Raw genomic sequence first — 24,147 nt, 5'->3', positions numbered from 1 at the left:
AATTACAATAACAAGAGTAGTTCCTGCTTCTGCTGCATAACTCCAGTGAGCTGGGCTTTGATCCCTGGTGGGTTTTGCATGCTCTTCCTCTGAAGTCATGTGATTTCCCCTAAATCTGCCGTTTCCTCCCCCAACCCAAGTGCATGTCGGTTAATGGGTTAACTGGCTGCCAGAGACTGCCCTCCTGGTTTCCAGCAGCTCGATGGGTGCCAGGAAAATTAAGAGAAAGTTGATTGGATAGTGTGAGAAACTGTTCCAGTGATATAAAGGAGCCAGTGCGAATGTCCAGGAGAGTGGTATTTGCTGAATGACCTCATTCTCTGCTGTAAATAAATATGACAAAATAAGATGAGAAATGGTTGTTTTATCTGTTGGAAATTGCCACAATTCCAGCTGATGCTAACAGACTTTGTGCTGTCGCTTCTTTTACACAGCTGTCCCCACCACCACCAAGAGATCAGTAAGAAAGTCCTCTGAAAGCTGCAATGAGTCATATAGCCTCTTGTAATTTTGTACAGTTAGGTTCAGGGTTTGAATCCTTCCTCCCTGTTGCTTTGTGGTAAATCACGGGCAATGTCTGTTTTTTTTAAACTGTAGAGTTGATCTCCCTGAGATCCTGGCTAGCCTTCTGCATAAACATTTCCCGCCATATTCACAGATTGCTGAATCCCTGAAACACCCCAAAAATACTGATCTGTCCTTTAAGGCGTTTTCCAGATGAAGAAATTTCTCCCGGTCCCTTTAGCTCTGGAGTCTGCGTTGCTTCATTCCAACCCTTGCAACACCCCTCCCTCTCTCCAAGGACTGAGGCGGATACAGAACTTCTCAAAATTATGCACAACAAGCAAATTCTACATGAACACAAGAGATTCAGCTGATGGTGGAAATCCAGAGCAACACACTCAAAATGCTGGAGGAATTCAACCCAAGTTGTTATGTATATTTAAAGCAGAGATTGATAGGTTCTTGAGTAGAACCATAGAACATTACAGCACAGAAACAGGCCTTTTGGCCCATCTTGGCTGTGCCGAACCATTTTTCTGCCTCGTCCCACTAACCTGCACCTGGACTATATCCCTCCATACACCTCTCATCCATGTACCTGTCCAAGTTTTTCTTAAATGTTAAAAGTGAGCCCGCATTTACCACTTCATCTGGCAGCTCATTCCACACTCCCACCACTCTCTGTGTGAAGAAGCCCTCCCTAATTTTCCCTTTTAGTAAGGGCTTCAAGGATTACAGGGAGAAGACGGGAGAATGGGGTTGGAAAGGATAATAAATCAGCAATGATGGAAGGGAAGACTGGGCTGAATGGCCTAATTCTGCTCCTATTCTTATGGTCTTGTGTACCACTGACCAAGTTAGTTGTACTGTGGGCTCCAATACTCATGCCAGTCCTGCGCAGTGAGAGCTGATCATAGCTGAGGTGGTAATAGCCTTTAGCGGAGTGAATCCACTCACAAATGAAAGCAAGCACTTCCACATCATCAGCATGTTGTTCACCTGCAAGATATCCTGGAACTCTTCCAGCCAATGTTATACCTCTGACAGAAAAAATGCAGTGTATATACAGTCAGTTGCATAATGGTGAGGTTCCTAAGGTGTTCCTATATCTTTTTTTCACAGCACTACTTAGAACTTCCTTGTTTTTTGGGAAGGGTGCCCTGGGATCTTTTATAATCAGTCAAGAGAGCAGATTGAAAATTACCTCTCAAATGATTCAGGAAGTAACACTTCCTCAGAACTGCACTGAGAGAATTAGTCCTAGCTGTGTGTCCTCTGCTCTCTGAAGTAGGAGCTGAATCTGTATCTGAATTGAAGTCAAGAATGTGCCTGCTGAGCTTGTGTTCTGGTAAGCTTGGCTAGCTCACCTTCTTGGTTATCCTAGTGAACTTTCGGTGATTGGGAACGAGCCAGAATATGTTAAATAGGATGCGGTTAGAACTGAGGCCTAGTATGCTAATTCAGACACCAAGAAGTGAGGTTTGAAGTTTGAACTCATTACAGTGCTATTTACTGATCTGAGTGAACAAATGACAAACTTCGGAGTTAATCATTAACAGATATAATATTGATTGAGTAAGTTGAAATGATCAGAGTTGGCAATAACTTTTGCACAAATCTTTGTTTCAAATATGTGATTCACTGTGCAGAGCAGTAAGAGGAAGAAGAGGGTGCTTGATGGCCACCAGCGAGGTGACACAGTGAGCGCAGTGTTTTACAGTGCACTGGCTGTGAGATCGGGGTGCAATTCTTGCCGTTATATCCACAGGGAGTTTGTACACTCTTCCCCATGACCACATGGGTTTCCTCCAGGTGCTCCGGTTTCCTCCCACAGTCCAAAGATGCACACTGAAGGTTAGCGAGTTGTGAGGTTAGCACCAGAAGTGTGCCAACAATTGAAGGCTGTCCAACGTGATCCTTGCTGATTACATTTGTTCAAATGACGCATTTCACTCTGTTTCAATGTACATGTGACAGATAAGCTAATCTTTGCATCTTTTTGAACTTTGGCTTCTGAAGGCACACAAGCAATGGAGATGTGGTGCAGATGAGATTGAGGAGTAACAGGCTGCATGTGTTGGAAAAGGTCTCCATTCCTATGTAACTCTCTCTCTCTTTCTCTTTGTCTGTCCCCGTTTTCAGAGGATACGAAGATGAGCAGCTCGGAGGAAGTGTCGTGGATCTCCTGGTTCTGTGGGCTGCGTGGCAATGAGTTCTTCTGCGAGGTAATGAGTGACTGGCTTCACCAGGGGCAGCGGCCAGGTGTCCAAGAAGATAGCACTGGGGATTTACTCCCTCCCCTTGAAAGAGGGGGGCGCAAGCAGTGATTTGGTTCCTGAAGGCGTTTTGGTTATTTACATTAAATGGCCAGTTGCTGGAAATTTGTAAATGTGTCAGTGATGAATGAAAGTGCATCTCTTTAGTCATAGTGTGAGAATGGGGAACCACGAACAACCAGCACTCTGGATTTTGGCTTGAGCATTAAGTGAATGAACAGTCTGTCGGAATTGCGTTTGCTATCACTGACATATGTTGTGAAGTTTGTTGATTTGCGGCAGCAGTACAATGCAAGATGAAAAATGCTATAAATTACAATATAATTTATAATTGTTAGATAATAAATAAATACCGAAAACCTGGAGAAGAACAGTAAATATACTGATGAAGGGTCTCAGCCTGAAACGTCGACTGGTTATTCATTTGCACAGATGCTGCCTGACCCGCTGAATTTCTCTAGTGTTTTGTGTGAGTTGCGGTGGATGTACGCAGCAGGTCAGACGACATCTGCAGAAAGAGGAATAGGGTGAACAGTGAGGCTGCCTAACTTACCCAGCACATAAGCTTTTCCCCTTTATGCAGGCCAAATAGATATATTTTGTTTTCATTGCTGTTAACCTTGACTACACGTGGAGGCACCTCACACTTTTCAAAGTAACCAGATTCAGATGCCCTCCACTGGTTACCTTCACTGTAACAATCCAAAGTTTGGGATTAAACAATATTGAGGAAAGTGGCACCGAGATTGAAGAGTGGCCATAATGTTGATGAATTGTGCAACAGCTTTGTAGGGCCTTCTCTTGGCCCTCTTTCAATCTTGCTCACTGCTGCTGCACTCTCTTGTGTTACGATCTTCATCTTGCAGTTTGTGTCACTTGGCTGTGAGTGCCTGCACTCGAACTGCCTCTATTAGTCTCTAATTAATCCTTTAGTGGCTGCCTTTCTTGTTTTGCCCTTCTATCATCAGACTGAGATGAGAAGTAGACAGAGGCTATGGCACAGCAGCTGCACAGCTCAAGAATCTGGGTTTTAATCCCAACCTCTGCAGATTGCATGTTCTCCCTGTGACTGTGTGAGTTTCTTCTGGCTAGCTCTGGTTGCCACCTGTATTCTAGAGTATTCAGTGTCATTTATTTGTGAAATATACTGTTTACCAACACAACTTAAAGATGTGCTTTGGGCAAGTGTTGCCCTCCGCACATTCTGGCACCAGCCTAGCATGCCCACCATGTTCAGCAGAGCAACACAACAGCAAAACAAGACCTTTTCCCATCCTGCCAGTCACCCACATACTCTCGCACACTGACAGGACTCCAACCAACCCATTCTCCTGCCTGCACGGATTGCCAACATGAGGATTCGCCAACATCAGTCATTGACCATGGCGATTTGGGTCCTCAGCCCCTGCCGATCAACTACTGCATATTTCCTTATTACAGTATGAATAAGGAGATGCACTGTAGTCAGGTTAATTAGCTGCTGTACATTGCCCCCTAGTGTCTGGTGACTGGTAGGATCTAGGAGGATGCGATAGATATGTGAGTGAATAGTTCACTGCGAAAATTCGTGACGGTATAAGATGGCACAAACTCACTTGTCCGAATGGCCTCCCCTGTGTCATGAGGAAATGTGAACACATCAGCAACAAACAGTCTGCTGGAGAACTCGGGTTGAAAGTATTGGGATGACCATATTTGAGATTTTGTCTTTATTTAGGACCATCTGCCCACCGCCACACCAGAGATGGGATTCCTCTTGTCCTCGCCCACCACCCTACTAGCTTCTGCATCCAGCATATAATTCTCCATAACTTCCACCGTCTCCAGCGAGATCCCACCAAGCACGTCTCCCCCACCCCACTTCCACTTTCCGCAGGGATCCCTTGTCCATTCGTCCCTTCCCACCGATCTCCCTCTTGGCACTTATCCTTGCAAGCAGAACAAGTGCCATACCTGCCTCTACACCTCCTCCCTCACTACCATTCAGGGCCCCAAACATTCCTTCCAGGTGAGGTGACACTCCACCTGTGGGTGTGTTGGGGTCATCTACTGTATCTGGTGCTCCCGGTGTGGCCTCCTGTGTATCATAAGTCATAGGAGCAGAATTAGGCCATTTGGCCCATTGAGTCTGCTCTGCCATTGAATCTCAGCTGATCCTCCTTTGCCTTCCTCTGCCCCACATCCCGGCCTTCTCCTCATAACCTTTGATGTATCCAATCAAGAACCTATCAAGCTCTGCCTTAAATACACCCAGCCACCTGACTTCCACAGCTGCCTGTGGTAACAAGTTCACCACCCTCTGACAAAGAAATTTCTCCACGTCTCCATTTTAAATGGGCACCCCCATCCTAAAATGATGTCCTCTTGTTCTGGACTACACCACCATGGGGAAAAATCCTTTCCACATCTACTCTTTGTCTAGGCCTTTCAACATTCAAAAAGTTTCAATGAGATCCTCCCTCATTTTTCTAAATTCCAGCGAGTACAGATCCACAGCTATCAAATGTTCGTCATATGATAATCCTTTCATTCTCGGAGTCATCCTTATGAACCACCTCTGAACCCTCTCCAATGCCAGCACAGCTTTTCCTCCCCGTCTCCTCATGGATGTGGAGCCCAAAACAGTTCACAGTACTCAAGCTGAGGCCTCTTGTATTCTAGACCTCTTGAAATGAATACTAACATTGTATTTGCCTTCCTCACCACTGACTCAACTTGCAAGTTAACCTTCGGTGTTGTGCACAAGGACTCCCAAGTCCCTTTGCATCTTAGATGTTTGGGTTTTTCCCCGTTTAGAAAATAGTCTGCACAGTTATTTCTACTACCAAAGTGCATGACTGTGCATTTTCAACATTGTACTTCATTTGCCACTTTCTTGCCTGTTCTCATAATCTGTCCCCCTTCAGCCTACCTGTTCCCTTAACACTACACGCCTTTCCACCAATCTTTGTATCATCTGTAAACTTGGCAACAAAGCCATCTGTTCTATCATCTAAATCACTAATATACAGCAGCGGTCCCCAACCACCGGGCCGCGAGGAAACGATATGATTTGGCGATATGAGTCAGCTGCACCTTTCCTCATTCCCTGTCACACCCACTGTTGAGCTTGAAGGCACGCGAGGTCATTACAGCACGTCATTCATGCCAGCGCGGGAAGGACATCAACTCCTCGAGCTTGCAAATGACGACGGGCTGAAAATTATGTTTGACATAACATCTCTGCCGGCATTCTGGATCAAAGTCAAGGCTAAATATCCTGAGATAGCCACGAAAGAACTGAAAACGTTGCTTCCATTTCCAACATATCTCCTGCAATGAATGCAAAGAAAACTAAATAGACTGGACATGACGAACCTCCTTCGAGTATCGCTGACTCCCATCGCCCCTCAATAGGACCGTCTTGTTGCAGGGAAACAAGCCCAGGGCTGCCACCAATTCAGCGATACTGGTGTGTTGCAATGATTTTATATGTTCATACGGGGAAAATATGTGCTGTGTGTTTAGTATCCAAATGTTACTTAAAATGTTATGATGCTATTGACTGATAAATGACTTATATAACCATATAACAATTACAGCACGGAAATAGGCGATCTCAGCCCTTCTAGTCCGTGCCAAAAGCTACTCTCACCTTGTCCCACCGACCTGCACTCAGCCGATACCCCTCCATTCCTTTCCTGTCCATATACCTATCCAATTTTTCTTTAAATGATATCAAACCTGCCTCTACCACTTCTACTGGAAGTTCTTTCAACACTTACTTCAAGCTCCCTGTCCTCCCCTGATAATGGACTTATCACTATATTCATGCGAGGAAAATATGCGCTGTATTTAATATTAAATTCGTTAGATAAACCCTTTTAGAAACGAAATTGAGTGTATTAGCCCCTTATTACCAATATTCCGGTCGTGATGAACCCCCCCCCCCAACCCAGCCGAACAGAATCGCCAAAAACGATTTGCAGAAAATAATATCCGCAGGTACACGCATGCACAGGTCACGCATGCGCACTGGTACCTGCGCAAGGGTTCATGGTCATTGTAGTCTTTTTTTGACTGCTACTCTTGTCCGTTGGCAACCCTACCCCCCACTGGGTCGGCCGGTCCGCAAGAATATTGTCAATACTAAACTGGTCCGCAGCGCAAAAAAGGTTGGGGACCCCTGATATACAGCATAAAAAAAAGGTGGTCCCAACACTGACCCTTGCGGAACACCACTAGTCACTGGCAGCCAACCAGAAAAAGATCCTTTGATTCCCAGTCACTGTCTTCCGCCAATCAGCCAATGCTCTAACCATGTTAATAACTTTTCTGTAATACCATAGGCTCTTAACTTGGTAAGCAGCCTCATATGTGGCATCTTGTCAAAGTCCTTTTGAAAGTCCAAGTATACAACATCCACTGCATCCCCTTTATCTATCCTATTTGTAATCTCCTCAAGGAATGCCAACAGATTGCTCAGGCAAGATTTTTCCCCTTAAGGAAACCATGCTGGCTTTCTCCCGTCTTGTCCTGTGTCACCAAGTACTCCAGAACCTCATCCTTAACAATTGACTCCAACATCTTTCCAACCACTGAGGTTAAGCTAACTGGTCTATAATTTCCTTTCTGCTGACTTCCTCCTTTCTTAAAGATGGTCTTCTGACTCCTATCGGATTCCCCCTTCTCTCCCCAACTTCCCAGCAATTTACTTCACCCCAACCCCTCTCCAGTATCACCTATCACCTTCTTCCTAGCCCTCCTCTTTCCCCCCCCCCTCCATTTTCTTGCTTTAACTTCTCATTTTTTTTTCTCCAGTCCTGATGAAGGGTGTCAGGCCAAAACATCGACCGTACTCCTTTCCATAAATGCTGCCTGGCCTGCTGTGCGTGTTGCTTGGATTTCCAGCATCTGGATATTTTCTTGTGGTTGTTTAGTCTCTGTCTCTGCCTCCTAGGTCGATGAAGATTACATTCAAGACAAGTTCAATCTCACCGGGCTGAATGAACAGGTGCCTCATTATCGCCAAGCGCTGGACATGATTCTTGACCTTGAGCCCGGTATGTCACAAAGCATTCCGTGATGTGGTTTAGATGTGGGGCCAGTGGAATTTCAGTGTGTACCAATTGTTGGGTTGACTGCTCTGTTTCTCTGTTTGCCCATTGTCAGAACTGCCTGGTTGTCCTCATCATCAAGGACTAGTGTGGGAACAGTGTTTGAGCTCATTGTGGAAAGCAAACCTGTCATCTCTTTCAGAACAAAGTGGAATAGACAATCTAATCTCTTTCCCAAATGACCCCAGCATGTACTGGGACAACTGGCAGAAAACGCATGCTTTAAAACAGGGGATCCCAACCTTTTTTTTATGCCATGGAGCCTTGCCATTAACCGAGGGTTCAGTGGACCCCTGGTTGGAAACCGTTGCTTTAAAATCTTAAGGGGCATAGACAGGGTTAATGGATGCAGTCTTCTCCCTGGGGTTGGGGAAGCAAGAACTAGAGGTTGAGTGGACAGAGATTTAATTGGAAACTGAAAGGAAGCATTGATCATCATGTAGAATGAGCTGCCTGAGGAAATGGACAAGGCTGGTATGGTCCCAACATTGAAAAGACATTGGGACTGGTGCATGGATAGGAAAGATTTAGAGAAACATGGGCTAAACACAGCTCAAAGGGACTAGCTTAGATGAGAATTTTGGTCGACACAGACCAGTTGGGTTTATTTCTACTCTGCAACTTTGCAGGATTATTGAGGCTCAAGACCCTGAAGAACTGCAATACTACCTTCCTTCCAGTGGATGGTGCTGCAGCCATTAAATTCCAAACAGACAGTCTGCCTGTTCAAGTTCAAAGTGAATTTATTATCACGGTACATAAATGTCACCATATACAACCCTGAGATTCGTTTTCTTGCTCAGTAAATCAAATAACCACGATAGAATCAGTGAAAGAGGACATAACCAGTGTGCAAAGGCAACAGACTGTGCAAATACAAAAGAGAAAATAATAGAAACACAGAAAATCTACAGCACAATGCAGGCCCTTTTGGCCCACAAAGTTGTGCCGGACATGTTCCTACCTTAGAAATTACTAGGCTTACCCATAGCACACTATTTTTTTTTTTTTTGAAGCTCCGTGTACCTATCCGAAAGTCTCAAAGCAGAGGTCCCCAACCACCGGGCCGCAAAGCATGTGCTACCGGGCCGCGAGGAAACGATATGAGTCAGCTGCACCTTTCCTCATTCCCTGTCATGCACTGTTGAACTTGAACATAGGGTTGCCAACTGTCCCGTATTGCCAGGACATCCCGTATATTGGGCTAAATTGGTTTGTCCCATACGGACCGCTCTTGTCCCGTATTTCCCCCCACTAAGGTAGAGCGTTCCTATGAAACTCTCGTGTAGAAATGGAGTAAAGCACAGAAACAATTACCATTAATTTATATGGGAAAAATTTTTGAGCGTTCCCAGTCCCAAAAAATAACCTTCCAAATCATTCCAAATAACACATAAAACCTAAAATAACACTAACATATAGTAAAAGCAGGAATGATATGATAAATACACAGCCTATATGAAGTAGAAATAATGTATGTACAGTATATTCAGGAAGATTAAGTCAAAACTGATTTGTGGGGAAAAACTGCACGTGCGCACATGTGCACGTCAGATATGCATGCGCCTGTGCGGGTCTTCATGGTCATGGTAGTCTTTCTCGGGGTAAAAACTGTCCCGTATTTGACTCACAAGCAACACACATAAAAGTTGCTGGTGAACGCAGCAACTTTTATGTGTGTTGCTTGAAATTGCAACATCTGCAGATTTACTCATGTTCCCGTATTGACTGCTACTTTTGTCCTTTATTTGGGAGTGAGAAAGTTGGCAACCCTAACTGTAAAAGACATGTTGAGGTGAGTTTACCCCTACTTGAACACCCCCCCCCCCGTCAGTCCGCAAGAATATTGTCAATATTAAACTGGTCCGTGGTGCAAAAAAAAAGGTTGGGGATCCCTGTCTTAAAGGACCCTATCGTATCCGCCTCCACCACCGTTGCAGGCAACCCGTTCCACGCACTCACCACTGTCTGCATTTTTGAAAAAAAAAGTATTCCTTTGTTGTTGTGCAGCTGGAATAAAGCCAAACGAGAAAATGGTTTTGTTTATTGTACTGCATTTAATTAATTAAATATATGTGACTTCAATTTTCATTCTAAAGTGCTATGGAATTTTCAGTCAAAAAAAAATTCCTGCTCAGAGCAATAGTTGGCCCATGCAGATGTATATTTAACAAACAATTAGAAGGAAAGTTGCCTTCCTCCTCCCTTCATCCACAGATTCAAGATTCTTTATTAAAAGTGAGTTTTCTTTGTCACATGTGCATTGAAACATACAGGTGTCACAGTAGCGTACCAGTTAGTGGGATGCTGTTGCAGCTCAGGACGTTGGGTTTCAGAGTCCAATTCCAGCGCCGCCTGAAAGGACTTTGCAAGTTCTCCCTGGGTTTCCTCTGGGTGCTCGGGTCTCCTCCCACAGTCCAAAAATGTACCAACTAGTAGACTATTTGGCCATTGTAAATTGTCCTGTGGGTAAAATGACGTCAACTCAGGCCTGAGAGGTCAGCGTTGAGCATTTTCATGCCTTACAAGGCGTGGATCAGAAGGCTGTGTGAGGCGCCACTCCTCGCACAGACATTTTGCAGTATTTTTCTGTATTTTATGAGGTCGAGTTGCAAGCTCAACACTCAACCCGGCACAGATAGAAAGCGTACTTGGGAACGGCCTGACTGGAATCGAGCCCGGGGACCTCCATTCCAGAGTCCGTTGCTGATGTCACTGTGCCACCAGCCTAGGGTTAAATTAGTGGGTTGCTGGATGTTACAGCCTGTTGGGCCAGAAGGGCCTGTTCTGCACTATATCTGTCAGTAAAATTAAAGTTAATGCATTATTCATGTTAACAACCAACACAGTCAGTGGATGTGGTGGGAAAAGCCTGCAAGAGTTGCCACGCATACGCTGCCAGCATAACAAGTAGCTAACTCACTAACCTGTATGTCTTTGGAATGTGGGAGGAAACTGGAGCACCTGAAGGAAACACACGGTCACGGGGAGAAGATACAATCTCTGAGACAGTGATGGGGATTGAAGCTCACTGACAGTGTAATAATGTTACATACCATGCTGCCCTGGTTGAGATGCTGCTCGGCACAATGAATTTCTACAGCAGGTTTTTGCTCCAGGCTCCAGTATCTTAAATCAATTGTCTATGTTGTTCAAGTGTGATTTCTCAGTCATGCCATCATCCCTAGCATCTGGCCTGTGCTTAAGAGCAACACTTCAACCCAATGCTCGTGCCTTGTGCTGGAATGAGCTGTCAGCACAAGTGATGTGTGCGAGCTCAATTTCAGTGCTTAAGAGAAGCTGGGTAGCTACTCGGATGGCAGGGTTATGGAGGGCAGGTCGATGGGCATAGGCAGTTTAAATGGTTTTGGCATGGACTAGATGGGCCGAAGGGCCTGTTACTGTGCTGTGCTTCTGACTCTATGTCTGCCCAGTTTGGTCAGTGTAGGGTGAGGTTGATGGGACTAGTCAGAATAATAGTTTGGTACAGGCTAGATGGGCCCAAAGGTCTGCTTCTGTGCTGTAGAACTCTGACAAACTTGTACTTTAATTCACTTAGTAGCCTACTGGTTGGTTCAGTGAGGTTCTCCATGCCTTTGCTAAAGCAGGCAGGTAATAGAGCTGTCTGCCAAGGAGGGCCACTGTATCAATGTGAGGTACCTAATGTTTTCTGCGTTCTCCTGAGCAGATGAGGAGCTGGAGGATAATCCAAACCAGAGTGACCTGATTGAGCAGGCTGCTGAGATGCTGTATGGACTAATCCACGCCCGCTACATTCTCACCAACCGAGGGATTGCGCAAATGGTATGTCTGGCTGTGGACATCTTGCAGGGTTTGGTTGGGAGGCGGGAACAGTGCTTGGAACCTGTGACTTGAAATATTGTCTCTGCATTGGGAAAGAATCCAGACTCTCCTACCAGCTCAGGTGAATGCACACAGTTTCTTTGTCCAGGGGTGGTATTTAACTGGGCAACAAGGGCCAGGGGAGAAGTAACTGGCAAAGAGGAGAAACAATATCAGCGCCACATCTCCAAGATACAAGGAGCAGCAGGTTGGGAGATTACACTTAAAGGTGACAAAGAACCCAAGCAGAAGAGGAGGTGCTTTGCATTGAGCTACCTTTGAGGGGGGCAGGACAGATGGGATGGATTGAATAGCCTAATTCTGCTCCTCTGTCTTATGGCCTTGTGTACAGGAGGCTAGAACGGGAGTCAAGTGCAGTATGGGAAGAGTTACAGAGAGAGGTTGGGCAGATTGGGACTGTTTTCAGTGGAGTGTAGGAGAATAAGGGGTGTTCTTATAGACCTGTCACGAGGGCATTGTGTGAATGAGTGCAGTCATTTCTCCCCCACCCCACCACCACCACTGTTAGGAAATCGATAATTAAAAGGTATAGGTTTTGGGTAAAAAAAAAAGAGATTTAATCACAAGTTGAAAGGCAACTTTTTGCCACTCAATGGTCAGTATGTGGAATGAGCTACTAGAGGAATTGCTTGAGCCAGGTGCAATAATGACTTTTAATAGATGGATGGGTTACATGGAGTAGGAAGTATCTAGAAGGTTATGGGCTAAGTGCTGGCAATGGAACTAGCTTGGATGAAGCATCTTGGTTGTGGTGGACCATTTGGGCGGAAGGGCCTCTTTCCATGCTGTCTGGACTCCTGACAGCCAATCCTTCCAGAGCACCCTACTTATTTTGTAGGCATGATTGCTATGCCTGAAGTTGGAGAGAGAAAATTTAACATTAATGGAAATCTTTTTAGCAAAGTACTGTCCATATATGTCTAAGGGCGTCAACTGTTTGGACAGAGAAACACTGTTTTGCTCAAAGTTCCGAGCACGTTTGCAATGCAGCCTTCCTTGGCTAAGTATGTCTGATATTTTCATTTTCCTTTGAAGAATCTTTTTCGGACACTGATTGCTACTGCTTGGTCTACATAGACTGGCAGCTTTGAGTACCTACTCACCAACCCAGTCCCTCATCAGCTCTCCGAGTTTTCTGTTACCTGAACCTCCCTGCAATCTGTAAGGTTAGCAACTCTCCACAATACCCACCAATGCAGATATTTGTGGCTGAAAATTCAATAATCTCCTCCCCACCCTTCCCAGTGCAAAGTAAGTTTATTCAGAAGTATGTATACCATATGTAATCTGGAGATTCATAATCCTGCAGGCAGTCACGAAACAAAGAAACTCATTAGAATCCACAAAGAACCCACCCAACTAATAGTTAAGGAGGAAATTTAATTAAAGTGCACAACTGAATTTTGTATGCGGTGAATTTGCATCGACAGCTTCCTCAAACACTTACACAGTTATCCGTATCTTCGTGCCACGTGTTTACGACTGTCGTGCAGGCCGTTCACAAGAAAGCCTACACAAGTTCTCATGGCCCAAAGCTTATGCCTTGCTGGGATGGGACTCACAGAACCAGAACTTTTTTAAATAAAAGAATTAAAAAGTGCATTAAATGAAGCATTAACAACTGAAGATACAGCTGCTGAAGAGCGAAGGCACTCGGAGCAAAAAACTTCGAAGTTAAAGCTTGCAGATCAGGCTTTGAGTAATATTACTTGGGTTTGGTTCATTTCTGTGTTAAGAATACCAGCTATGTTTTTCATTTACTCATCAATCATTTTCCACCAGGGAGTTGCTTGATGTCAGCAGTGGCAAATAAAAGCCGAATGAAACAGGCAATTATGTCGTGTTAGTTAAAGGTTACCTTATTTGACACAGTGAAGTTTATTGATTGCGTCAGTGACCAACACCCTTGGGATGTGCTGTGTCAGCCTTCTAGCGTCACCATGGCAATGGCTCCAACATACACAACTTACTGATCTTAACCCATGCACCTTTGGAATGTAGAAGGAAACAGGAACACCTGGAGGAAACCCATCTGGTCGTGGGGTTAACAGTGGCGGGAATTAAACCCTGATCTTATAGCTGGCACTGGAAAGCGTTAATGCTAACCACTGCGCTACTGTGCTGCACTTGCTGAGTTTAGTAATAAATTTGGGTAGTGTTCTTAAAAAATGTCTGTCACCACCAACTAGTGGACAGCTTTGACAGCCAATTCATCTGTAATAAAGCTTACATCCTAATGTTTTTGAGAGCTTGTGCGCTGAATCCAAATGCATTAGCAGAATTTATTTTCCTACTGGTAGCTCCATGGTCAGGGAATGGCATCCCTACACCAAGTGCATTGGGACAGAGTCCAGTATACACACACACACACACACACACACACACACACACCCACCCACCCACCCCAGATCATTGGCAGAAGAATTTAATCCTGGCAAGTGAAAGGTGATGCATTTTGTGAAGTTGTACAAATGTGGAACATGTGTAGTAACTGGTAGGGCACTAAGAAATGCTGATGAGCACAAGTTCTCTGTACGAACAGTGTAGAAACTGGCTGCATGCCTGCCATCATAGATCGTGGCAAAGGATATAAAAGTTGGTATGTTAAGTTGATAGGGTGGTTACGAAAACGTAAGGTCATCATTCATAAAAGTTGCTGGTGAATGCAGCAGGCCAGGCAGCATCTCTAGGAAGAGGTACAGTCCACGTTTCGGGCCAAGATCCTTCGTCAGGACTAACTGAAAGAAGAGCTAGTAAGAGATTTGAAAGTGGGAGGGGGGAGGGGGAGATCCGAAATGATAGGAGAAGACAGGAGGGGGAGGGATGGAGCCAAGAGCTGGACAGGTGATTGGCAAAGGGGATATGAGAGGATCATGGGATGGGAGGCCCAGGGAGAAGGAAAGGGGGGTAACCTCCACTACCTAATTCGGCAGAGAATTCCACATATTCACCACTGTCTCGGGAAAAGCCGTTCCTCATCTCTGTCCTAAATCTACTCCCCTAAATCTTGAGGCTATGTCCCCTAGTTCTAACCTCGCCTACCAATGGAAACAACTTTCCTGCCTCTATCTTATTTATCTCTTTCATAATTTTATATGTTTCTATAAGACATCCTCTCATCCTTCTGAATTCCAGTGAGTACAGTCCCAGGCGACTCAATCTCTCCTCATAATCTAACCCCCCCCTCTGGAATCAACCTGGTGAACCTCCTCTGCACCACCTCCAAAGCCAGTATATCCTTCCTGAAATAAGACCAGAACTGCATGCAGTACTCCAGGTGCAGCCTCGCCAGTACCCTGTACAGTTGCAGCATAACCTCCCTGCTCTTAAATTCAATCCCTCTAGCAATGAAGGCCAACATTCCATTTGCCGCCGTCATAGCCTGCTGTACCTGCAAACCACACTTTTGTGATTCATACACAAGCACTCCCAAGTCCCTCTGTGCAGCAGCATGCTGCAATATTTTTTACCATTTAAATATAATCTGCTCTTTTATTTTCCCTTCCAAAGTGAATAACCTTGCATTTACCAACATTGTACTCCAGCTGCCAAACCCTTGCCCACTCATTTAACCTGTCTATATCTCCCTGCAGACTCTCCGTATCTTCTGGAACAATTGCGGGCCCAGCACCAACCCCTGTGGCACACTGTTCACCACTGATTGACAACCAGAGTAATACCCATGTATCCTTCCGACACTCTTGCTCTCTATTAGATAACCAATCCTCTATCCATGCTAATGCAACTCTATGCATCCTTATCTTATGGCTAAGTCTTTTATGTGGCACCTTATTGAATGCCTTCTGGAAATCCAAGTAAACAACGTCCATCTGTTCCCCTCTATCCACTGCGCTTGTCATCTCCTCAAAGAACTCCAGTAAGTTTGTCAAACAGGACCTTCCTTTGCTGAATTCATGCTGTGTTCTGCCTGATCCATTCCTTTCCAGATGCCTCTCTATTTCTTCTTTAATGATAGCTTCAAGCATTTCCTATCTACAGGTGTTAAACTAACCGGCCTATAGTTACCTGCCTTTTGCCTACATCCTTTTTTGTACAGTGGTGTGACATTCGTGTCTTCCAATCCGCCGGCACCTGCCCAGAGTCTAGAAAGTTTTGGTAAACCATCACCAAAGCCTGTACTATAACTTCTGCCATTTCGTTCAGCACCTTGGAATGCATTCTATCAGGACGAGGGGACTTGCCTATCTTCAGGCTTACAAATTTGCTCAGCACTACTTCTTTAGTGAAAGCTATTGTATCCAGATCCTCTCCTCCCTTCGCATCCATTACAGCTCTCTTTGATATGTTAGATGTGTCTTCCACTGTAAAGCCCGACACAAAGTAGTCATTTAAAGCCTCGGCCATTTCCTCATTACCTATTATCATTCCCCCTTTCTCATCCTCTAGGGGAGCTACATTCATTTTAGCCACCCTTTTCTGCTTATATAATTATAAACACTTTAATATCCATTTTTATATTTTGTGTTAGTTTATTTTCATAACCTAGCTTCCCTTTCTTTAATGTTCGCTTAGTGGTACTTTGTTGCTTTTCAATGTTTTCCCAATCTTCCAGTTTCCCACTACTCTTGGTGACTTTGTATGCACGAGCTTTTAGTTTGATGCCTTTGAGTGCAGAGGAGGTTCACCAGCATGTTGCCTGGATGGGAAGGCTTCAGTTAGGGGACTAATTAGATAGGCTGGGTTTTTCCCTGGAGTGAAAAGGGCTGGGGAGTAACCTGATGGAGGTGTATTTCAGAGTCATCAACATAGTAGATAGAATCTTTGTCACATTAGGGGTAAAAAAAAAAGCAAGAAAGTGTATGTTAAGGGTAAAGAGTTTTAAAGAGTGTTTCAGATGAGTGTGGTTAATACCTGGAACTCCTCCAGAGGAGGTGGTGGAATCAGTTCTACCACTGGGTTTAAAAGGCATTTAGCCAAGACACTTGAATGGGCATGGTAGAGAGGGATGCACATCTAATGTAGGTTAATGTGATTGGTGCGGATGGGCAAAAAGGTCAGCGTGCATATGATGTGTCAACGAGCCTGTTTCTGTGCTGTATAACTGACTCGACGGCTCTTAAATGTTCCTGTCTCTCTTGCTCCATATGTGCCTCCTCCCCACTGTCTTTGTATGTTTATCTCCACTTTGGTGGGGTTTGGCAGCCATCAGGGACCCCTTAGTTACTCAGTGGGGGATTGGTTGTTGTGTCAGGTTAATGATCCATCGTCTACCCAGAGTGCAGTCGTCATACCCATTCAGAAAGGTTTAAAAACCAAGTGGACTGAGATAGGATAACTGCAGGAGTCTATTCAGCTCCTCAGGCCTCATCCAGCATCGAATAGCATTGCTGCTAAGGATTGTCTGCGTTGTTGTACTATCCCTTAATACCCTTGTTAAGCAAAACACTATTGATTGGAAAGGTTGTAATCGACCTGGACTCGGGCCATATTTTCTATAACTGGGACGTGTTTGTTGCTGTGTTTAATTGGACTGGTTTGTTTGTTTTCAGCTGGAGAAGTACCAGCAAGGAGATTTTGGCTACTGCCCTCGAGTGTACTGTGAGAACCAGCCCATGCTTCCCATCGGTAAGTACAGAAGGAACTTTCTTCATGTACAGGTGAGGCCCACGTCGTGGGGTGGAAGGCTCTGTTCATGGTAATTGGTCTGTGTGGGGATTTTCTGTAATGCAAAGTGCTGCCGTCCGCTGTGCTCGAGAAACCCTAGTTTGGGGTGGGGAAGGGAGGATATTTTATTAAAAATTTCAAGATTTATTCTCAAATTTTTGCACAGTGATTTTCCAATATTCAAAGCTGTAACATGGGGTGGTTTCTCAGCCCAAAAGAACAGTAGCCAAAACTGTCACATTTTGAAACAATGATGATGTCAAGTAATGCAGCATGGAAACAGCCCTTCAGCCCCTCTGGTCCCTGCTGACCCAGTATCCTGTGTTCGGCCTATAACCCGCCAAGCCCCCCCCCTCCATATACCTATGCAAAAAAAGTTACCTCTCAGGTTCCTTAAATCCCTCCTCTCTCATACCTGTGCCATCAGGTTTTTTTTTCTGGGACAAAGATATTACTGTCTGCCTTATGATTTTATGACCTTGTGAGGTCACCTGTCGTTTTCCTGCTCCCCAAGGGATAAAGACTGAGCGTGACCCACTTCTCCCTGTCACTCAGGTCCTCTAGTCCAGGCAACATCTTCTGCACCCTCTTCAGCTTGACCATGTATGACTATGGATATTATCCACCTACAATGTTCAACTATGGTAATCTAGTCAACAGAAGTAAGGTCAGAAGGCAAGCAGAGGGCTATCATCAGTTATAGGGAGAAGGCAGGAGAATGGGGTTGGGGGGAAAACAAATCAGCCGTGATTGGATGGCAGACTCGATGGGCTGAATATCTTGTTCTGCTCCTAGGTCTCAAGGCCTTAACATAATGGGTCAGAGGGCTTGTTCCTGCACTGTACTGTCCTATAACCGGTGTAGTTTAAAGACTATTTTGGCAGTGAGAGGTTGTGTTAACCCTCACACCCATTGCGTTCCTGAGTGCCATATTATCTTGTGATTCCTGAGCCCAGGTTAGAAGCAGATCTGGTTTGTCAAGTTTGTCTCACAACTGTACTCCAAAAATGTGTTTGTTCAACCTGTTCAGCTGGAAGGTTGATAGATAGGGCTTTAGCATTTGATAGGAAAGACACAGGTTATGTGGTGAAAATAATAGCAGGACGGTTGAGTCTGATCCTTCTGAAAGATGATGGACTAATCCCCGTGTTGTCACAGAAGGTGTTATTATTCAGAATCAGATTTGTATCGCTGCCACCTGACATCCCATAAGCCACTGCATCCAACATGTGCTCCACAAATTCTGCCATCTTCATCAGCATCCTACTACCATCTTTACCTCCCCTCCCCTCCCCTGCTCCCCCCATTCTGCTTTCTGCAGGCATCGTGCTCTCCGTGATTCCCTTGTCCGTTTGTCACGCCCCCTCTAATATCCCTCCTGACACCTATCAATGCAAGTGATAGGAGAGCTAGTCTTGTCTGTTCAGTGCCCTGAACAGTCTTTCCAGCTGAGGCTGCACTTCCCCTGTGACTCTGTAGGGGTAGTCTATTGTATCTGGCGCTCCTGATGGGCCTCTTCTACATTGATGAGACCCAGTGTAAACTGGGGGGGCTGCTTTGTCAAGCACCTCTGCTCTATTTACCAAAGGTGGATTTCCTGGTGACCAACTGTTTTAATTTTTATCCCTCCTCATGTTCAGCACTTCATATTCTGTCTAGGTAGCCTCCAACCTGTAGGCATGAGCATCAGTTTCTTCTTCCGGTCGTTTTTTTTCTCCTCACCCTTCCCTATCCCACTGTCCACTCAGACACCTCTTAACTGTCCTCTCCTCCTCAGCTGTCTTGATGTTCCTCCTCCTCCCCTTTCTCTCATGGTCCACTCAGCTCTCTATCAGATTCCTCCTTCTCCAGCCCTTTATGTTGCCCATTCATCTGACTTCACCCATTCATCTGACTTCACCTATCACCTCCTATCCCTCCCCCACCTTTTTATTTTGGGGTGTTCCTTTCCAGTCCTGAAGGAGCACGACCTGAAATGTTGAACTGTTTATTCATTTCCATTGTTGCTCCCTGACCTGCTGAGTTCCTCCGGCATTTTGTGTGTGTTATCACTAGCCTATGTCATAAAATTTGTTTTGTGGCAGGAGTAAATCATAACGCTTAAAAATACTGCAGATTTCAATAAGCATATAAAAGATAATGCAAAAAGTGTGAAATAGTGAAGTTTGGTCTATAGGCCAGTCAGATGATGAAGGGGAAGAAGCTGTTCCTAAAACTTTGGTAAAGGGTATATTATCTGGCCTGTTGAGTCCATTCTGGTCCTCTGCAGAGCAATAAACTCCACAAACAGCCAATGCCATTCTCTTATGAAGGCCTTTAGTAAGACAACATCTACTACACAAGTTGGTAGCTTGGACTCAAAAGGTTGCAAAGGGGAAGAGTGTGCAGTTAACTTTTTTTTAGTGCTCTCTTCAGCACACTGATTGTGCTGCTTGCTCAGTCCTCCTTGGTGGTGGGAGCTCAACATTGAAGCAATGAGCCTCCTGCAATCTGACCTCTTGAGGGTAAAGGTGATGTACTATAAGACATAAGAGCAAAATTTGGCCCGTCAAGTGTGCTTTGCCATTTGATCAAGGCTTATTCACTCTCAACCTCGTTTTCCCTTCACCTGGTAGCTATTGATGCCCTTACTAATCAAGAGCCTATCAAGCTCCTCTTTAAATATCTAATGACTTTGCCTCTACAGTCATCTGTGGCGATCAATTCCACAGATTCACCATCCTCTGGCTAAAGAAATTCCTCCTCACTTCTGTTCTAAAGTAATGTCCTTGTATTCTGAGGCTGTGTCCTCTGGTCCTGACTCCCCCACTATTGGAAACGTCCTCTGTGCCTTCACTCTATGGAGACCTTTCAATCAGATCCTCTCATTCTTAAAACCCAGAGCCAGCAATTGCTTATACACACATTAACCCTTTCATTCCCAGGATCATTCTTGTAAACCTCATGTGGATCCTCTCCAGCACATCCTTTATTAGTAATGGGCTAAAAGTTCATAATACTCCAAATGTGGTGTGACCAATGCCTTACAAAGCCTCAGCATTTTTTTTTTGTTCGGGGTTGAACATGGAAATTGCATCCTAGCTGCCTACATCATTGTACAAACCGTGGCAGTATGATAGGGAGAGCAAGTGGTTGCCAGGCGGCATTACATCCATGCTTTTTGATTCCTAACATAGGTCTCCAAGAGGCAGAAAACCCTGTCACCCATAGTGGGCTGTATCAGAAACTATGAGCTGGTGTACAGAAGGGAGAGGAGAGAGAGGCAGAGGGATGATATCACATAATGACAGCAACCTTTCCCTCAATGTCAACAAAACACAAGAGCTTTGACTTCTGGGTGGGGGGCAGGGTGCAATGCCAATGCTCCTGTCTACATAAACGATGTTGCGATTGAGAGGGTAAAGAGCTTCAAGATCCAAGGAGTAAACATCACCAATATCCTGTCATGTTGACGTCTAGGCCCAGATGCTTCCTGACTTGCTGAGTTCCTCTGAATCAGAATCTGGTTTAATATCACTGGCATATGTCATGAAGTTTGTTAACTTTGTGGTAGCAGTACGCGTCAATACATAATAGGGGAAAAAGAAACTGAATTACAGTAAGTATGTGTGTATGATAGCTAAGTAGTAGTGCAAAAACAGAAATATAAGTGGGGAGGTAGTGTTCATGGTTCAGTGTCCATTCAGAACTTAGGTGGCAGAGGGGAAGAAACTGTTCCTGAATCATTGAGTGTGTATTCCTTTTTCCTGATGGTAGAAATGAGAGGGCATGTCCTAGGTGATGGGGTCCTTAATGATGTATGCTGCCTTTTTTTTTTTTGAGGCATTGCTTCTTGAAGATGTCCTGGAAATTACAGAGACTAGTGTTCATCTGTGGAAACTTGCGAGTGTTTTAGATGGCGTACCAGACCTCCTCAAATTCCTAATGAGAAATAGATGCTGTCTTGCCTCCTTTATAGATTAGATCCTCAAGAGGTATTGGCACCCAGGAATTTGAAATTGCTCGCTCTCTCCACTTCAACGCCATCCGCATCAGAAACGGAAAAGGAAATGTGATTGTGTATGATTTGAGAAATACACTTAATGGTGGAGGGTGAAAACCTTTTGTGCGCAGTTTAAATTTTGTGTGTATTGCAAATGATTAGCTGATTTGTTCGAAGGGCTAGCCACAGATCAGATGATGACTAGGTTTGTGATGAATGATTTTAAGATATCGGCAACAGTTATTTTTGCTGCTCAGTGTTTGGTTCCTAATTGCTCAGTCTTCCCACCACCAGGTCTGTCTGACATCCCCGGTGAGGCCATGGTGAAGCTGTACTGCCCCAAGTGCATGGACGTGTACACGCCAAAGTCCTCGCGGCACCATCACACGGACGGCGCATACTTCGGCACGGGCTTCCCCCACATGCTGTTCATGGTCCACCCAGAGTACAGACCCAAGAGGCCAGCGAACCAGTTTGTTCCAAGGTAAGGACGGATGGTTGTGACCAATGTTCCCTTGAATTTGTAATGACTGGTGTGCGCAAAAAATCGTGTGCAATTTTTGTCCAGTGACAACATTTGTGCACTGAATAATTTCAATAAAAACAGTACAGATAAACCAGTCCTAAGACCTGCAGAGAAATCATCGCAACCTCCACGTTGTCAACGCCATCTGCATCAGAAACTGGAAAAGGAAATGTGATTGTGTGTGATTGAGAAATATACTTAACATACCAACGTGGTAGAGGGTGAAATCCTCTTAAGCGCAGTTTAAATTCCTTTGTGGGCTAGTAGCAAATGATATGTGTGCGTGCACACCTTAAAGCGAACATGGGTAGTCTCGGCACTCCAGTCAGTAGGCATTTGAGGAGACACAAGAGGCTGGAATCTGGAGTCCCTCACACAACGGTGGAGGACCTCAGCAAGTCAGGGCAGCACTGAGCCTCTACTCAGTGGAACTCAATGGGTCAGACAGCATCTGTGGAAGGACCCACGTTTCGAGTCAAGTCCCTTCACCTGGACCAGATACACCCACCACCTGTTTCCCTCCCCCACCCCCACCACCACCACCACCACCACCACCACAGATGCTGCCTGATCCATTGAGTTCCTCTAGCATTCTGGGAGTAAACACTCACTGAAGCCTCTGGAGAAATGAGCTGCAATATTTCCACTGGCTATCTGTTTCTGTCTTAATATACCAGAGAATTGCTGTTAAGGAACAGTCAAATCCTGATGGGCTGCTAAGCTCATTGCCCCCATCTTCAAGTAAGCAAGATATGCCAGCATTTTACCTGCTTAACCGAAGTGTACCTCTGCACTCCATTGAGCCTTCCAGACAACCAGATTCCTACCCTTTGGAGACCAGCACTGCTGCAAAGTGTGCCCACTGCCCCCGCAGCAGTTCACAGCTGTGCAAATAAAACAGGCCTGTTGATTCCAGGGAGAGGAACATGCTGCCATTACGGGACTGGGTAGAAGTTCATTTGCTTTATTTCACTTCAAAGTTCCAGAGTAAATTTTATTATCAAGTATGTGTGTGTCACCACATACAGCCCTGAGATTCTCTTTTCAGTGGGCATTCTCAACAAATGCATAAAATAGTAACTAACAGGATCAATGAAAGCATAGAAGGCAACAATTGTGCAAATGCAAATATGAATAAATGGCAATAAAAAACGAGAACATGAAATAACAAGGTAGTCCTTAAATTGAGATCATCTCAATAGATGAGTGTAGTGATCCCCCTTTTGTTGAAGAGACTGATGGTTGAGGGGTGGTAACTGCTCCTGAACCTGGTGGTCAGAGCCTTGGGTCTCGTACCCAGCAGTGAGAAAAGAGCATGGCTTGGGTGGTAAGGATCTTTCGATGCAGCTTTCCTACGACAGCATTTCACGTAGATGTGCTCAGTGGAAGGGCTTTGCTCATGATATACTGGGCCAAATCAACTATCTTTTGTCCCAAATGCCTTATTTCTAAGTGTGCTGATGATTCAATTGTGCCAGAATGTGTTTGAGCATGCCGAAGCTAATTGGGGGGAGGTGTATAAAATTATATGGCCCCTCAATGCAGTGCAGACATGGTGGCTCTTCTGATTGCAACCTGGTGTTTGCTTTCCTGCCCATTTCTCATCTCATGCCAGTGATAATAAACCTGATTCTGATTCTGATTCACGTCAGGAGCTTACCTAACTGGATTTCAGAATCATTTTAAGATCATCCATATCAACTGTTGAGAAAGAAGTCATCAAGTTTTGTGACAGAGGGGTAAAAGATCTGCATCCAAGGCTGATTATTTTTAAACAGTGACAAAGCCCTTCAGAATCTCATATTTGAACATCCAGAATCAGGTTTATTTTCAGTGTGATATTTGTATTTGTTGTTTTCTGGCAGCGGTACAGTCCAGTGTGGAAAAGCATTACTCTCAGTAACGATAATAGTGTTCGTAAGCCATCTAGAAATCTGATTTTGGAGGGGAAGGAATTGTTCCTTAATCATTAAGTGTGCACCATCAGCCTCCTGTACCTCCTTCCTGATGGTAGTAATGTGAAGAGGGCATGTCGTGGGTGGTGGGGCATCCTCGGTAATGGATGCTTCCTTCTTGAGGTATTGCCATAATGAAGTTGGCTGAGTCTACCAATGGCTGAAAAATTTTTACGATCCTGTGCTGACTGGCTGCATTACGGCCTGGTTTTGGAACACCAATGCCTTTGAGCGGAAGATCCTACAAAAGGAAGTGGATTTGGCCCAGTGCATCACGGGTAAAACCCTCCCAGCCATTGAGCACATCTACATGAAACAT

At 44.9% G+C, this 24,147-nt stretch overlaps 1 protein-coding gene across 3 annotated transcripts in view; it reads left to right on the top strand.

Moving 5' to 3' along the window:
- The window catches only part of csnk2b (casein kinase 2, beta polypeptide), a 79,639-nt gene that overhangs the window by 38,872 nt on the left and 16,620 nt on the right, over nt 1–24,147 (top strand). For 2 of the 3 annotated variants that reach the window (XM_072259242.1, XM_072259243.1), the window contains exons 2-6: nt 2,647–2,729; nt 7,720–7,822; nt 11,565–11,680; nt 17,251–17,326; nt 21,642–21,831. In XM_072259242.1, coding sequence (XP_072115343.1) covers nt 2,658–2,729; nt 7,720–7,822; nt 11,565–11,680; nt 17,251–17,326; nt 21,642–21,831 — 557 coding nt within the window. In that variant the 5' untranslated portion in view covers nt 2,647–2,657. Of the gene's footprint in view, nt 1–1,783; nt 1,853–2,646; nt 2,730–7,719; nt 7,823–11,564; nt 11,681–17,250; nt 17,327–21,641; nt 21,832–24,147 lie in introns of those variants that run through there. The other variant, XM_072259241.1, reaches the window with a different exon arrangement.

The sequence above is a fragment of the Mobula birostris genome, chromosome 5, assembly GCF_030028105.1.
Source record: "Mobula birostris isolate sMobBir1 chromosome 5, sMobBir1.hap1, whole genome shotgun sequence".
Taxonomy (NCBI): domain Eukaryota; kingdom Metazoa; phylum Chordata; class Chondrichthyes; order Myliobatiformes; family Myliobatidae; genus Mobula; species Mobula birostris.
Note: the sequence above shows the minus strand (reverse complement) of the source record. Positions and strands in the feature narration are given on the sequence as shown.